This window comes from Homarus americanus, unplaced genomic scaffold, assembly GCF_018991925.1.
Source record: "Homarus americanus isolate GMGI-L3 unplaced genomic scaffold, GMGI_Hamer_2.0 scaffold46197, whole genome shotgun sequence".
In the NCBI taxonomy this organism is placed as follows: domain Eukaryota; kingdom Metazoa; phylum Arthropoda; class Malacostraca; order Decapoda; family Nephropidae; genus Homarus; species Homarus americanus.
Window position 1 is genome coordinate 6,292,498 of NW_024723050.1, and position 19,151 is coordinate 6,311,648.

Below are 19,151 nucleotides of genomic sequence, written 5' to 3' on the forward strand. Positions count from 1 at the left end.
GGGCCCAGAAAAAGCATCGAGTAGTATTACTCTTCCAGGTCACTTACAATGAACAAAAGGTCACACCAAAAAATATAAATTTATTCATATATTCAGGTACTATGAATCCAAAAGAGCACTGAATTTCACCAACCTGTTATATTTCAAGAGAAGAGACAAGGTGTCTGGATTATCAAGGTGAACATCACCATCTATGCTGAAGAAAGCATCACAAGAGTTTCTTAAGCAAAGCTCTCTGGAAGAAAAATATATTACACCAATTAAAATAATGTATCTTGGCATCACTTATGTATCTTTATCTATAACTCAAGCATGGTGACAGGCAATATATATATATATATATATATATATATGCAAATAAATCACTGTGAGTCATGATCTAGGTATATGCTGATACAAGGAAAGAAAGAAAGCACGAAGTTCCCAAAGCGCTAGGTATACATTCACATCTTCAGGTGAGTACAGACTAGCTGTACTGGTCTGTACTCACCTATATATATATATATATATATATATATATATATATATATATATATATATATATATATATATATATATATATATATATATATATATATATATATATATTATATATATATATATATATATATATTATATATATATATATATATATATATATATATATATATATATATATATATATACACACACACACACACACACAGTAATACCCCGATTTACGCGTTCAATTGGACCCGCAGAGGTCCGCGTAAAACGAGAAACGCGTAAATGGAATAACAGAACATATGGGATTAATTGAAATAGAGACTGGGCCGACTCCCAAACTCCACTTTTTCCGACAAATACCTATATTGTAGTAAAACTAACCTCTTAATTTTATGATGGTATGCACATAAATAATATTTAAAAGAAATACAGTCGTCAGGTTAATGACCATTCAAATAATGGACTCAACTGCCGCCCCCCCCCCCTTTTCCCACGCTCCCTGGCTCCTCCCTCTCTGAGAAATGTTTGGGTGAAAACACTAGATTTTAAGGTACAGTAAAGTAATAAATAATACCTCAAACTAAAGTCAGGATAATATAATTGACATTGCTGGATTCCTTGCAAGACCAGGAATATTTTGAATATACACGTCATATATTTTGCACAAAAGATAACATATTTGCTCTGAGTAAACAAAATTCTTACATTAGATCTAAAATTTGTATGTCTAATGCAAAATCTATGATGTTTATATTCAAAATGATCATCATATTGTAAGAATTCCAGCAATGTAAATTATATTCTGACCGGGTAATTTGTATGAATTTTATGAGCTAAAACAAATATCTTCAGTAAATAAAAAAATATACTTCACCCAGACACTATCTGTCAATCAAAATACCCCACCTCCGGTTCACCCCCCCCCTCTTCCCACTCTGGCTGGGTCCCTCCCTCCCTCCCTCCCTACCCCTCACACCTACCTTCCCTCCCTACCAGAGAAATGTTTGGGTTAAAACAGTATATTTACGTTTTTAGTAATAAATAATACCTCAGACTAAAGTTAGGATAATATAATTGACATTGCTGGATTCCTTGCAAGACCAGGAATATTTTGAATATGCACGTGATATATTTTGCACAAAAGATAACATATTTGCTCTGAGTAAACAAAATTCTTACATTAGATCTAAAATTTCTATGTCTAATGCATAATCTATGATGTATATATTCAAAATGATCATCATATTGTAAGAATTCCAGCAATGTAAATTATATTCTGACCGGGTAATTTGTATGAATTTTATGAGCTAAATAAAAAAATTATACTTTACGCGGTTAATTCAACCCACGGCGGCCCGGGTAAAGTGAACAACATAACATATGGGATTAATTGAAATAGAGACCGGGCAGACCCCCAAACTCCACTTTTTCAGACACAATACCTACGTTGTAGTAAAAATAACTTCTTAATTTTATGATGGTATGCACACACAATTAATAATTAAGAGAAATATCAATAATATTAGGTTTTCTAACACTTACACTAGTAGAAAAGATGGCTGGGCACACGGGGATGGGGTTTGGTTCCGAGGCAGAGGGCAGATTATTGGCCCTCACCTGTATCACTTGTATCAATTGTATCACTATCCACCACAGAGGCTTGCAGGGCCTCTTTGTCAAACCCCTCAAAGTCCATTTAAGTCCATATCCTCACTATCATTATCACTATCACTGACTTGGGCCGGCTGTGGTGAGTGGCGGGTGAAGAACTCGGTAATGTTTTGATGACTGGCCGACCTTGTGCGCACCCTGCTCGCGCCGCTCTCCGTGTAAAAGGGTACACACACCGCGGAAAGTGAGCATTCCGGTTTCGGCAGGGTACCGCGTAAATGTGGAAACGCGTAAAGTGAAACCGCGTAAAGCGGGGGTTTAATGTATGTATGTATGTATGTATGTATATATATATATATATATATATATATATATATATATATATATATATATATATATATATATATATATATATATATATATATATATATATATATATATATATACATACATACAGTGGGGTATGCTATAACGAATGGATTCTACTACGAATATTCCTATAACGAACGGTTTTACCTATAAAATTGAGAATGCTATAACGAACGAAACTCCTACAACGAATTTTTTTTTTACTAATTGTTTTTTTTTATTACAAGTATTAATGATATTCTTTATTTCAGGGGTTTAGATGCATATTTATGCACTTTTTTACAATTTTTACAATTTTATATTATATTTTTCAGTGTTAAGTGGTTGTATTTGGGGTCCTGGAACGGATTAATCCTATAACGAACGAATGCTATAACGAACAAGGTTCTAGAACCAATTAGATTCGTTATAGCATACCCCACTGTATATATACACCTAGACCCCGACTTACGACTACGTGGACTTACGACCGTCGGGACTTACGACCGCCTCAGATATAGATAAATTTTTTTTTTTTTTTTTTAAATGACACACGCATTTTCTATACCGAAACGTTTCCAGTTAATGTAGTCTCCATGTATAATTAGAAAATTATGGGGGCCCCATGCATTCAGCTGACTACATTAAAGGTTAAGTGCTCAGTCACACTGTATCCATTCCTTATTATTTATTACTTTCACTGTACTGTATCCATTCATCATTATTCATTACTTTTACTGTACTGTATTTCATTGTAGATTTTTTATTAATTTTTTATTTTTATTTTTTTTTTATCTATGTCGGACTTACGACCATGTCGGACTTGCGACCTGGATTTGGGTCCCTAACCCCGTCGTAAGTCGGGGTCTAGGTGTATATATATGTGTGTGTGTGTATATATATATATATATATATATATATATATATATATATATATATATATATATATATATATATATATATATATATATATATATATATAAATCAACACCTCAACCAGCCAGGATTGAACACGACCCACAAGCCTATGACTGTGACGAGGGCAGCTAACACCACCAGGATACTAAAAGCAGTGGCGGGTTGAGGTGTTGATTGTATGTAGAAATCATGTGGGCTAATGAAATATATATATATATATATATATATATATATATATATATATATATATATATATATATATATATATATATATATATATATATATATATATATATATATATCTGATAACCACAAGAAAGAAAACACAAGTTCCCAAAGCTTTGTGTAATTCACATCTTCAAGGGTGAGTACAGACTAGTCTGTACTCACCCTGAACGAACCTATAGCATGTTTCTTTCGCACCTACAGTGATTACTTGCATATATATATATATATATATATATATATATATATATATATATATATATATATATATATATATATATATATATATATATATATATATATATATATATATATATATACAATATATATATATATATATATATATACTATATATATATATATACACGTATATATACTATATATATATATACGTCTATAACCTTAGTTTATAGATAGGCCTGATTTTTGACCAAGAAATGCGTTACGATATTCCTGGTTTATAGTTAGAATAGCGTTTTTTGGGGTAATGGAACAACGAAACCTTCACTAAAAGCGGCTCTCGTCCCTACTCTTCAAGGGCTACTTCGTGTCCTGGCTCGAGTGCGAGCAAATTGTTTACAGAATTATTATACATCTGACACTTTACAATGAAAGCGGGTAGTTTTAACAAAAAAAATATTGTATATTTCCATTCAAGTATTTAAATAAGTCAGTGGGAGGGAATATTATTGTAATACAGCAGTTTTTAACTAAACCATTCAGCGATTACGGTAACATCTTTTGAGCGAAGAAAGAAAGTCATTGTTTTTCGTCACGATTTTATCACTTTCCTATGTCGTCGTCATTTCAGCAAAAAATATTACATTTCCGTGAATGCATCGAAGCACATTATGAATAGAAATATTGTAGTATAACAATATTTTAGCAAAAAACTATTAAAAAAGCAGTAACTTCTCTTGGACATCGGAAGGTTAGGTAAATCTTTTGTTTAGAGTCATGCATTTATCTATTTTTACATTAAAATATATCCGCGTTTCAGCAAAACTACTATTTATTTCGAGAATACATTCATTCAGAGCACCAGTTAAGGCAAAATATACATGTAATGTAACGGTTTTTACTTTGAAAATGATTCGAAAAAACAAATGTACCGTCCTAGCTGATACAGCTGGTAATTAAGTCATCGTCGTTGTAAACAATAGGAGGTTAGTAGATTACGGTTATTATATTAAGTGTGAAATATCGAAAGGTTTTTATTGCGGTATTTTTGTAGATCAATGAGAACTTCAACGATGCATTATATGATATGATAAGTTAGCCTGTGCTAAGAACTTCAACATAGATTACTGAAAGCCGCGTTGTAGGTAATTTAGCCTATTTAATAAGTTGGTGAGCTACATTTGCTGAAGGAACTGCAGCTTTTTCGTACTAATTGGTACATATTTTCGTTTCCATTGTTTTACTGTTGATAAATGGTAAATATTTTCATGTCTGAAATATTGCTCTCGCCCTTCCCATCATGCAGGTTCAGCCCTATAAAACTATTACGCATATATAGGACTGACCCCCATTTTTTTGCCTAAAAAATTTGATCTTTAAAAACAAAGGAGCTATACTGCAGTATATATATCTTTAAAGCTCGAACTATACAGTATATATATATATATATATATATATATATATATATATATATATATATATATATATATATATATATATATATATATATATATATATATATATATATATATATAACATGCTAGGTTAATGTAACCCACAGGTGCAGAAAGAACAGCATAAAATGAATAACATATATGGGATTAAATGAAATAGAGACCAGCTGACCCCCAAACTCACTTCTTCCACAATACCTATGTTCTAGTAAAATAACTACATCTTGGTATTATGATACATCTTAAGAGAAATAGAGAAAGACATGGTGTCCATTAAATAATGAACGACTCCCTCCTCTTCTCACTACACTGCTGGCTCTTCCCTCTGAGATTGTGGGAAAACCAGGTATAGTAATAAATAATACCTCAAACTAAAGTTAGGATAATACAATTGACACTTGGATTCTTGTAAGACCAGGAATATTTTGAATATAAATGTCATATATTTTTCACAAAAGATAACATATTTACTCAGATTAAACATTTTATCTAAAATTTGTATGTCTAATGCAAAATATATGATGTTTATATTAAAATGATCACCAAATTGTAAAATTCAGCAATGTAAATTATATTCTGGCGGGTAATTTGTATGAATTTTATGAGCTAAAACAAATATCTTCAGTTAATAAAAAAAAATATTCTTCACGGCCTTCTGTCAATCAAAGTACCCCACCTTGCCTTCCCCTCTTCCAACTCCTTGCGGTCAGTCCCAACCCTCCCCCACCCCCCACCAATCCTCCCTTCAAGAAAGGTTGGGTGAAAAAAACAATTTTAACATTTTGTATAATAATACCTCAGATTAAAGTTAGGATAATATAATTGACATTGCTGGATTCCTTGTAAGACCAGGAATATTTTGAATATAAACGTCATATATTTTGCACAAACATAACATACTTACTCCAAGGTGAACATTTTATCTAAAAATTTTATGTCTAATGCAAAATATATGATGTTTATATTCAAATGATATCATCAATTGTAAATTCAGCAATGTAAATTATATTCTGCCGGAGTAATTTGTATGAATTTTATGAGCTAAAATAAAATCTTCAGTTAATAAAAAAAAAAATTTTTCACCACGGTAACAGATGGTCGGTCACGGTCCCTCCTCCCTCCCCCACCAACGTCCCTACTAGATAAATGTGTGGGAATACCAGACTGTTTACCTTTTTAGTAATAAATAATAAATCAGACTAAAGTTAGGATAATATAATTGACATTGCTGGATTCCTTGTATGACCAGGAATATTTTGAATATAAATATCATATATTTTGCACAAAAGATAACATATTTACTCAAGAGTAAACATTATATCTAAAATTTGTATGTCTAATGCAAAATCTATGATGTTTATATTCAAAATGATCATCAAATTGTAAGAATTCCAGCAATGTAAATTATATTCTGGCCAGATAATTTGTATGAATTTTATGAGCTAAATAAAAAAATTATACTTCACCGTGTAAAGGGGTACACCCACCGCGGAATGTGAGCATCCTGGGTTCTGGCAGGGCACCGCGTAAACGTGGAAACGCGGAATGTGGGACCGCGTAAAGTGAGGGTTGACTGTATATATCGTATTTTAGTAATTATTAGATGTTTTAATTGCCTGTATGTTGGCCTGGTGTGCTAATGCAAGGCATATACATATGCAGGTACAAAGCTAGACGTCACATTCTGGATTGAACAAAAAACAATATTTTGTCTGATGTTTCCATTTAAAACAAAATATACTATGTTCCTTAATTTAATTTTGCTGTTTTCATACTTCTTTTTACAGAGGAGTTGACATTGGCATCTCGGACCCTCTTGTAACAGACCTGGTAAATTTTCAAAGATAATTAAACTAAAACCAACATACAGTATTGTACTTTACTGTATTAACAGTGGGTAAATAAGAAGAAAATAAATACATGTAGTGTTTTAGTTATCATGGCTCACACGATCACTATGTGAGGCAGTGTTAAGACACTGACATAAAATACATTGACTGTGGAAACACTGATGTGTTTAGTTTTATAGTTTGATCTGATGTCAGTGGAAAGAAAAAATGTTAAATGGAAAAGTTCATAATTTCTTCTTCAAATAAAACCATAAAAAATTAAATTGTGAAAGCATTGCATCTCAAAATGTATGTACTACTGTACTAATAAATAGTATATGCATAGAGTGCAGTTCAGTGTACTTATTGTTGGTGTGACACTGCCAAATTAAAACCTTATGTCTTGGATGGGCCTCACAGTCTCAAACTGCATCATAACCAGTGGTGCAGTTTCTCAGTAGCTTCCCTGTACTTCACTGCATGTATTTCACTTATTTTGATTATTAATGGCTAATAATCATTGTGTACAACTGTACACCAAAACTTTTCATTATTATTTTTTTTTTAGCATTTTAAGAAGTTTTATGGAAGTTATTTCAGTTTTCATAGAAACATGTCTTAGGTTTTATGATGGGTGTTCCTGGGAAATATGTGATCTGATGAATGAAAAATATATTTACAAAAGGTTTTTCAGGAACAGAACCTTCAAGTTCTCATACATCAGGGCATCACAATTCAGTGTCATGCTGTATATACTGTATGCACTGTATTTAGGAAAAATATTGAATTGCTATGTAATATTTCCAACATAATCCTTCCCAACAGTACTTTATTTACACCCCGCATTGCCATACGGTGTACTTCCTATATCATATAACCTCCATCAGTTCAAATCATCCTGCTTTTTAAATTACTTCATCCCTACCTGGAGGTTTAGTCAGCTCTCCTATTATTACTTCATTATTCATGTACAACAGCACTACATACATTACATAAGTACAAGAATGGAAAATAAATGTAAGACACTGATGATGGTGATAATGACAAATGTAAGACACTGATGATGGTGATAATGACAATGATATAACAGAGCCAAGCATACCTTAACTTTAGCCTTAAGCCAGTCAGTCAGACTACTGCTCCTTTTCAGATGGGTTATTGTACACTAATACAGACAAGAAAACCTTACTCACACTGCTAGGTTTCGTGCATGCCATTCTTTCATGTTATCTTCAACGGATATAAATTTTATTGAGCGGTAGCCAGATGACTTTAGTTGTGCTACCCATGCCTTCACAAGCTCCTCATGTAACTCTGCCTGAAGATAAGAAAGTAATGTAAATAACATTTCTTAAAACTAATCAAAAGACAAAACTTTGGACTAAAGTATGAAATCTTATTTTATGGCCAAGATTAGAAGACAAGTGACTTATCAGAATACTTGCCCCAACAACCCACAGACACAACTTTACTTGTCCAGCAGACCATCTTCACTCTGAAGAAGGGATCACTGTCCATATGAATGTGTGTAAAACCAGCTTTAACAAACATTTCCCCTTTCAAATTAAAATCAAAGAAGAAAGCTAGGACCCTGATCCATGGTTGGTTCAAAAGCCAGCCTCAACCCTAAAGTAGTTCACTTGAATCCTTCTGTCTTAAGCTTGGGTCACATACATGAATCCCTACATTTTTCCTGATGATATGGACAACCATCAAGTGAAGACAAAGGAACTCTAGGCTACTAATCTCTTTCCTTAGGCCATAAAATAGAATTTCGCACTTCAGTCCTTAGATATGTTACCTACAGATCATTCATCAAAAGACATAACAGATTCCAAAACAGTCAGGAAAATATGGAGGAAGTCATTTGTTGCAAAAGCCATTTGAGGTTGAAAGTTTTCACATAACAACAAAGAGGACTAGTCATGGTCATTACTCATAGGAACACTGTCCTCCACACACCATGACCTACCTCACTGTCCTCCACACACCATGACCCACCTCACTGTCCTCCACACACCATGACCTACCGCACTGTCCTCCACACACCATGACCTACCTCACTGTCCTCCACACACCATGACCCACCTCACTGTCCTCCACACACCATGACCTACCGCACTGTCCTCCACACACCATGACCTACCTCACTGTCTTCCACACCATGACCTACCTCACTGTCTTCCCACACACATGACCCACCTCACTGTCTTCCCACACCACACCATGACCCACCTCACTGTCTTCCACACACCATGACCCACCTCACTGTCCTCCACACACCATGACCCACCTCACACCATGACCCACCTCACTGCCCACCCTCACTGTCTTCCACACACCATGACCTACCTCACTGTCTTCCCACACCATGACCTACCTCACTGTCTTCACACACCATGACCTACCTCACTGTCTTCCCACACACCATGACCTTCCCCTCACTGTCTTCCACACACACCATGCCTTCCTCACTGTCTTCCACACACCACCACACCACCATGACCTGCCTCACTGTCCTCCACACACCATGACCTACCTCACTGTCTTCCACACACCATGACCTTCCTCACTGTCTTCCACACTCTTTAACCTAACATCCTTAACATTAACAGGACAAAAACAAAGATATTTACCTGATTATGCACAAGTAAATCGATCCTGTGCTTTGGGTAATTAAGGCTGGTTACCTTGGCCAACATTTCCTCCAAGAATGGCACTGGATTTTCTACAAAAACTGCAATCAACACATGGGGATAGTCATCCACCTGCAAATATAATTACATATATCAATAGTACCTTACAAAAAAAAAAAAAAACATTCATACTGCATTAGCTTTTTTCTTGTCATGATGTAGGGTTGGTAGATAGGTGTTAGCTCCTGATTCTAAACATTCAACATCAAGTAAGGTACTGTACTCCAGGAATCTAGTCATCAAGAAGATCATTCCATCATCACCAAATTCACTTGATATTATATAAGGGCTCGTGCACATACAAACAAAAAACTTTGTTCGATAAGAAAATTAACAAGGCAGAACAGGCAACTGGCTGAGTATCTTGTGTTGGTGGAGATAAGTCTACTTGTACCAAGTGAGTTTGAGAAGTAAGTTATGTGGTGATTGTAGGAGAATGAAGACAGTGAAAGCCGATACAGTCAACCCTCACTTTACGCGGTTAATTCAACCCACAGGGTACTGCGGAAAGTGAGAAACTCGTAAAGTGAACAACATAACATATGGGATTAATTGAAATAGAGACGGGCCGACCCCCAAACTCCACTTTTTGACGACACACAACTATGTTGTAGTAAAAATATTATCTTAATTTTATGATGGTATGCACACACAATTAATAATTAAGAGAAATATCAATAATATTAGATTTTTTAACACTTACATTAGTAGAAAAGATGGCTGGGCACACGGGGATGGGGGGTTGGTTCCGAGGCAGAGGGCAGATTATTGGCCCTCACCTGTATCACTTGTATCAATTGTATCACTATCCACCACAGAGGCTTTCAGGGCCTCTTTGTCAAACCCCTCAAAGTCCATATAAGTCCATATCCTCACTATAATTATCACTATCACTGACTTGGGCCGGCTGTGGTGGGTGGCGGGTGAAGAACTCGGTAATGTCTTGATGACTGGGCGACCTTTTGCGCACCCTGCTCGCGCAGCTTACACAACATGGCGGATGGCGGGAGAGATGGCGGGAGGTTTGGATCCAAAAACGGCGCGGCTCGCCAGCCGCTCTCCGCGTAAAGGGGTACACGCACCGCGGAATGTGAGCATTCCGGTTTCGGCAGGGTACCGCGTAAATGTGGAAACGCGGAATGTGGGACCGTGTAAACGTGGAAACGCAGAATGTGGGACCGTGTAAAGCGAGGGTTGACTGTACTGTATTTAGACTTAATAACATTGCAAGTGTTAGAAAATAATGAAGTTAATAAAATAAGTAAGCTTATTGATAGAAAAAAAAATGCATTACAGTACTTTGGCATATATTCATGATTACTGTACTTAAAGAAATTATGAAAATAGCATAGAAATTTTTTTGTAATTTTGGATTTTTTGTTTGTAAATCAAATCAGGGAACAAGATTTATATTTTTGTAACTTCCCAAAGTTATTTGGCAAAGAGAACTGAGGAACCATCTGCTCTATGGAAATGTGGGGTCAGGACTGAATAGAGATTGATGACTGGAGCACCACTACAGATGACCCAAACAAAATGGTTGAGTGTGCATTAGCTGAAGTAGGCAGTAGGTAGTAGGCAGCTACCAAACAGGGAGGTACTACCGCCTGGGAAGATATTGGAAGCATAATGTGTTGTCTAATGGTAGACCCTGCTGCTATAAGGCATTGCAAAAATTGTGACCAAGTCCCAGGTTGCTGATCTGACTTTCTGCCTCATTTACACACAATTGCAGGGTCTCAATTGTTTCTCTTGCTATTGACAACACAACATACATATATCGTTTCTCACTAATGATCTTTTTTTTTATTTCTTTATGGTTCCTCATTATTATTATTATTATTATTATTATTATTATTATTATTATTATTGCAGTGTTTTCATTATTATTATTGTAATCATTATTATTTTATTTTTATTTTAGTATTTTTTATTATAAATTTTACTTATCTGAATTATTATTATTATTATTATTATTATTATTATTATTATTATTATTATTATTATTACGTTTTTGCCCCCCGGGCCCTGATGTGGGTCGGTGACCTGTGTCCGGGTGGGCTAATACCCGTAAAAAAAAAAATGCTCATCCTGGTCACCTCTCTCTATGGCTGCAGTAGGGGAGGTAGACTAATCCCATGATTAATCTCACCCACTATTGTCTAAAGGATTAGTGTTTGGCTTCAAAACTTGAGTTGCTATGTGAAGGCCATTTGGCTAAAAAAAAAAGTACAATAAAGTACACTGTACAGTATTGTGAAAACTACAGCTTACTCACAGACAAATTTTTCATGTCAATCAAATCTTCTTGGCAAGCAAGGCATCCACTAGCTTGTGTCCAAGATTTGGCAAGATAGTTCCCCAAAGAATTCAATTGGATTTTTGATGGTCCATTTCCATGTATGACCACTGGAGTTGACTGGTACACAGTGTTAATAATTTTTACATCATCATCTTCAAATTTCAGGGACACATCACCTGAGAAAAAGAAATATTACTAAATTAAACAAGAGTGCTCACTTACTCAGAGAGTTTAAATTAAATCCTTAAATAAAAAGTTCCTATAAATTATTTTTTAAATTTTACATAAAAGAATTGTCCATTACAAAAATGGCAGAATGGTATAATGACACCAGCCAGAACTCAACAAAGAATCTTTTAAACACTCAAAAGTCTGGACAATTTAAGGGAAAAGGAGGTCCAGACTTACCAATTGTCTGGACTTTTACCAAGTGGGGATTCTGGGGGCTACTGTGAACTGAGCAACCATTCATTAACCCCTCATGACCCTTCGCCCATAGAAAGTCAATTAATTTAACCTATGTTGTACCTAGATAGTTAAAGATTTTACACATTTTTTTTATTGGCGAAAACAATCCCAAAGCACCCCTAAAGTCACGCGGAAAAAGTGAAAAGAACACCCATAAGCACCTTACCTGGTTTAAAGGTCCCAGGCAGTTGGGCCTTGTCATGCATGCAGTGTTGCTCAAAGGAGCCAGCAAGTCTGCTACCACTTCCACACGTGATTTATTTATCAATATAATTATATAATTAGCTCTACAGTATATATATATACTATGTACACTGGAAACACAAAGCTGCATGTCAGATATTGTTGGCAAAAACAATCCCAAAGCACCCCTAAAGTCACTCGAAAACAGTGAAAAGAACACCTATAAGCTCCTTACCTGGTTTAAAGGTCCCAGGCAGTTGGGCCTTGTCATGCATGCAGTGTTGTTCAGAGGTGCCAGCATGTCTGCTACCATTTCCACATCCTTACGTTATTTATTTATCAATATAATTATATTATTAGTTCTACAGTATATATATACTATGTACACTGGAAACACAAAGTTGCATGTCAGATAGCGTCCTGAAAGTTTTCACAGGGAGATGTGGCAACACCGCAAAGTGGAAGGCAAGAACACGACGTTCCTCCCTTCACCACATACACACACTCCGCCTCATATCTGTATTTGTGGTCTAACACTTATCTATTTATAGCCACAGAGTTGCCAAGTCATATAAATTGAGTTATTCTACTGATCTGGACCCATAGGAGCCTTTAGCAAAGCCTATAGAACCCTAGCTTAACACTCTTGGGGTTTTCATACATAAAATTGTGGATAACATAAATTATCGTGTTAGGGTTTTTATACACAAATACTGTATGCGTATGAAGTAAAAAATTAAAATTAAATAATTTTATGCTTGCATGTGAATGCTAGATACGCAACACGCACATTTGACAATGTTGGCATAATCTGGCAATTACGTAAACTGCCCTCCAAGATTAAGTTACCAAAACAGTCTCTCTTTGTGATTCAACAGCAAAGGACATAACCTTGACCCACATTTCCCATGCATTTTCTAGTGGCTTGCGGTGATTTCTTGTTCATCACAGTGATTTAGTTTATTCATATTAGTGTTGTGAGAGTTTTGAACCATGCCTCGTGTTGCTGGCGAGGACGGAGGGACGGGAAAACGTAAAAAGTACAAGAAAGTTGCACCAAGTGGCGATAGTGTGGTGCCTCCTGATGCCTTCTACTCGCCCTTATGTATAGAAATACTGTAATTACATTATCGTGATTACTTGTACGGTACCGTATATCTCGGCCTATAAGACGGAATTTGAACCATAAAAAAATCAGCCCAAAGTTAGGGGGTCGTCTTAAGCACCAGATATAAAATTTTTACCTCTTAAATATTGCGGTTTAGTGTGTCAAGAGTGGTGATGGAAACATGGTAAACCACTCACAAGGTCCTACCACTAATTATATTATACTGAAACTTACATTTGGGAAGCTGGATTAAAATGAAGATTACCGGTATATTAAAATAATAAAAATGTATTATAAACCTGTCTAACATACCGTAAAAGAACAATATACCCCGGTAATAAACACAGCTGCTATCATCACCCCCCCCCCACCCCCATTTGCCAGTGACAAGAAAGGGGAAGTGACCTTGACTGTGTCCGCCTGTGGCTATTTTTAGCCGTCCTTGTGTTCGGAGGTTGTCAGTAATGCATATCTATATATTTACCGATCATAATACTTATCTCCTATAAATAATTCATTTAAAATTTATTTTTTTACAAAGAATATTCAGTAAATGACTGCGTTAATTCTTGAAACTACCGACAGTGGTAAATTTAGGATATAAATGATGAACATAAGTCACGTCATGGATTCGGAGTTTGGTCCTTAATGATCACCATAAATGTCTGGTCAACTTCACCTACCAGGTATAATGGTAGCCTCCCTTTTTTGCAAAACAAGTTTATAATTAAAGAAAATACTTGCAGTGTGTTTTATATATTACAGTATATTATAAATAAATAAATAAACAAATAAATTGGTAAATCTATTTCAAGTAAATGGAAATATTTTACTCACACCGACATTAGTTCCAGTTAAATAACTGACGCTTAAGTGAGTCACTAGTGTACACCAGCCGGTAAAACTTGATGCCAATACTTTAAGTGAATTGGCCTTATTTTAAATAACCAACCATAAATAAATGCAAAAAGGAAAAAGATCAAAGGTGAGAAACATTATATTGTATGTATGTTGTGTTGTCAAAGGAAGAGAAACAATTGAAACTCTGCAATTGTGTGTAAATGAGGCAGAAAGATAGATCAGCAACCTAAGACTTGGTCACAATTTTCGTGATGCCATATGGAAGTAGGATATACCATTAGACAATACTGTACATTATGCTTCCAATATCTTCCCAGGCGGTAGTATCTCCTTGTTTGGTAGCTGCCTAAAATTTTAGTCATATTACTTTGATACAACATGATAAATTAGACAAACAATGAAAATAAACAAACAAAAGTTATTTACCAAGACCTTCTCTCTGAGAACAGAGGGTAAGAGATGGAGGGGAGATAAGACGGCTATTTATAGCCCGTCTTTGTGTAGGAAGTCGACTACACTATAAATAATTAATTTAAAATTTGTATTTTTTACATAGAATATTCGGTACATGACTGCGAATATAAAATATTGTGAATATATATATATATATATATATATATATATATATATATATATATATATATATATATATATATATATATATATATATATATATATATATATATATATATATACAGTCAACCCTCACTTTACGTGGTTAATTCAACCCACAGGGTACCGCGGAAAGTGAGAAACGCGTAAAGTGAGAAACGCGTAAAGTGAATAATATAACATATGGGATTAAATGAAATAGAGACCGGCTGACCCCCAAACTCCACTTTTTCCGACACAATACCTATGTTCTAGTAAAAATAACATCTTAATTTTATGATGGTACATGCACACAATTAATACTTAAGAGAAATAGAGAAATACAGTCGCCAAGTTAATGTCCATTCAAATAATGGACTCAACCCCCTCCCCCTCTTCTCACACTACACTCGCTGGCTCTTCCCTCTCTGAGAAATTTTGGGAGGAAAACCACTAGATTTTAAGGTATAGTAATAAATAATACCTCAAGCTAAAGTTAGGATAATATAATTGACATTGCTGGATTCCTTGTAAGACCAGGAATGTTTTGAATATAAATGTCATATATTTTGCACAAAAGATAACATATTTACTCAGAGTAAACATTATATCTAAAATTTGTATGTCTAATGCAAAATCTATGATGTTTATATTCAAAATGATCATCAAATTGTAAGAATTCCAGCAATGAAAATTATATTCTGACTGGGTAATTTGTATGAATTTTATGAGCTAAAACAAATATCTTCAGTTAATAAAAAAAAAATATTCTTCACACCGTGCCAGATGGTCGGTCGGTCCCTCCCTCCCTACCAGATAAATGTGTGGGAAAACCAGACTATTTACCTTTTTAGTAATAAATAATACCTCAGACTAAAGTTAGGATAATATTATTGACATTGCTGGATTCCTTGTAAGACCAGGAATATTTTGAATATAAATGTCATATATTTTGCACAAAAGATAACATAGTTACTCAGAGTAAACATTATATCTAAAATTTGTATGTCTAATGCAAAATCTATGATGTTTATATTCAAAATGATCATCAAATTGTAAGAATTCCAGCAATGTAAATTATATTCTGGCCGGATAATTTGTAAGAATTTTATGAGCTAAATAAAAAAATTATACTTCACCCGCGTAAAGGGGTACACGCACGTGGAATGTGAGCATCCTGGATTCTGGCAGGGCACCGTGGAAACGCGGAATGTGGGACCGCGTAAAGTGAGGGTTGACTGTATGTATATGTATATATATATATATACAGTAATACCCCGCTTAACACGGTTTTGCTTAGCGCAATTTCACGTATACTCGGTGCCTTGCCAGAGCTGAACTTTCACTTAACGCGGGTTTTTTCCACGTATACGCGCAGAGTGTCCGGCTCGAGAGCTATTTTTAGATTCGCCCCAACCCCCACCCGCCACCCTGCCTGCCTGCCTGTTTTAGCTCATAAAATTCATACAAATTACCCGGCCAGAATATAATTTACATTGCTGGAATTCTTACAATATGACGATCATTTTGAATATAAACATCATAGATTTTGCATTAGACATACAAATTTTAGATATAATGTTTACTCTGAGTAAATATGTTATGTTTTGTGCAAAATATATGACATTTGTATTCAAAATATTCCTGGTCTTACAATGAATCCAGCAATGTCAATTATATTATCCTAACTTTAGTTTGAGGTATTATTTATTACTAAAAAGGTAAATATTCTGGTTTTCCTACACATCTGGTAGGGACGGTTGGTGGGGGGTCTGACCGACCATCTGTTACCTTGTGAAGAATATTTTTTTTTTTTATTAACTGAACATATTTGTTTTAGCTCATAAAATTCATACAAATTATCCGGTCAGAATATAATTTACATTGCTGGAATTCTTGTAATTTGATGATCATTTTGAATATAAACATCATAGATTTTGCATTAGACATACAAATTTTAGATGTAATGTTTACTCTGAGTAAATATGTTATCTTTTGTGCAAAATATATGACATTTATATTCAAAATATTCCTGGTCTTACAAGGAATCCAGCAATGTCAATTATATTATCCTAACTTTAATCTGAGGTATTATTTAATACAAAATGTTAAAATTTAGTTTTTTCACCCAACATCTCTTGAAGGGAGGATTGGTGGGGGGTGGGGGGGGGGGAGGGTTGGGACGGACCGACCACCTGGGTGGTTGGAAGAGGGGGGTTGGCAAGGTGGGGTACTTTGACTGACAGATAGTGTTGTGAAGAATATTTTTTTTTTATTAACTGAAGATATTTGTTTTAGCTCATAAAATTCATACAAATTACCCGGCCAGAATATAATTTACATTGCTGGAATTATTACAATTTGGTGATCATTTTGAATATAAACATCATAGATTTTGTATTAATACACAAATTTTAGATATAATGTTTACTCTGAGTAAATATGTTATCTTTTGTGCAAAATATATGACATTTATATTCAAAATATTCCTGGTCTTAAGGCGAATCCAGTAAATAATTGTATTATCCTAACTTTAGTTTTTGAGGCATTATTATTTCAAAAATTTAGTGGTTTTCCAAAATTTCTCTAGAGATAATATCAGCAGTAGTGTGAGAAGAGGCAGGAGTTGAGTCCATTATTACTAACCTGGCTGCACTGTATTTCTATTTCTCTTAAGTATTAATTGTGTGTATGTACCATCATGAAATTAAGATGTTATTTCATGTTATATAGGCATTTGTGTCAAGTGGAGTTTGGGGGTCGGGCCGGTTTCTATTGGAATTAATCCCATATGTTCTGTTGTTCACTTAACGCGGTTTTCACTTAACACGGTACCCTCTGAGTTTTATTGACCGCGTTAAGTGGGGTACTACTGTATATATATATATATATATATATATATATATATATATATATATATATATATATATATATATATATATATATATATATATATATATATATATATATATATATATATATATTTGTGTAATAAATGTATGTAGTAAGTATATACAGTAATCTTTTTCACTCAAATCCTAATGAAACACTATTGAATTAGAATACTGTAGCTGGTGTAAACAGTCGGAACAGTCCCACCACCTACTGTCTCTCGTGAAGCAAGCTTATAAATTAAAGAAAATACTTGCAGTGTGTTTAATATATTTCAGTATGTTATAAATAAATAAATAAACAAATAAATCGGTAAATCCATTTCAAGTAAATGAAACAATTGCATTCGACACCGACATTAGTTCCAGTTAAATAACAGACGTTTAAGTGAGTCACTAGTGTTTACACTACACCAGCCGGTAACATTTGATGACATTACTTGAAGTGAATTGGCCTTATTTAAAAAAACCAAGGATGTGTAAACAGCACTGGTCAATGGGATGGTTGGTAAAGGACTACTGGGTCAGTAAGCTCCCAATGGTAAGTGTGACATTTGGGGGTACCGGTCTTATACAGCGAATAGAGCTCAAAAGCTACTTTTTAAATGGAAATTTTGGGAGCCGTCTTATACACCCCGTCGCCTTGTAGGCCAAGATATACGGTAATCAAATTTATTTTTTTAGATAATTTTTTTGCAATACTAATGCAACAAATACCACCTTTTATATCAAATAGCAAAGTTCCCATAACTCATTATGTACAATTATTGCTCATGTGGTGCAGTCAAGTGCGAAGAGGTGAGTAACAGGACAGACCCCAACCATCTTGCAGGAGAGCGCCTACCCAAACCCAAGAGTGTTAACTTGACATCAGTGACCAATTAGCATATGGCAAAGGACCCAAGAGTGTTAACTTGACATCAGTGACCAATTAGCATATGGCAAAGGATGATATAATTTACATCAGTATCCATTAACAGATTAAATTTGTAGTTTAATGTGAAATAAATATCATACG

At 34.6% G+C, this 19,151-nt stretch overlaps 1 protein-coding gene across 1 annotated transcript in view; it reads right to left on the bottom strand.

Moving 5' to 3' along the window:
• LOC121863340 (procollagen-lysine,2-oxoglutarate 5-dioxygenase 2-like) overlaps positions 1 to 19,151 on the bottom strand; it is a 57,130-nt gene that overhangs the window by 1,194 nt on the left and 36,785 nt on the right. Inside the window, exons 6-10 of the mRNA XM_042361965.1 lie at positions 12,918 to 13,004; positions 12,008 to 12,207; positions 9,670 to 9,801; positions 8,227 to 8,351; positions 134 to 235 (exon numbers count right to left, since the gene is read on the bottom strand). Coding sequence (XP_042217899.1) covers positions 134 to 235; positions 8,227 to 8,351; positions 9,670 to 9,801; positions 12,008 to 12,207; positions 12,918 to 13,004 — 646 coding nt within the window. The remainder of the gene's footprint in view (positions 1 to 133; positions 236 to 8,226; positions 8,352 to 9,669; positions 9,802 to 12,007; positions 12,208 to 12,917; positions 13,005 to 19,151) is intronic.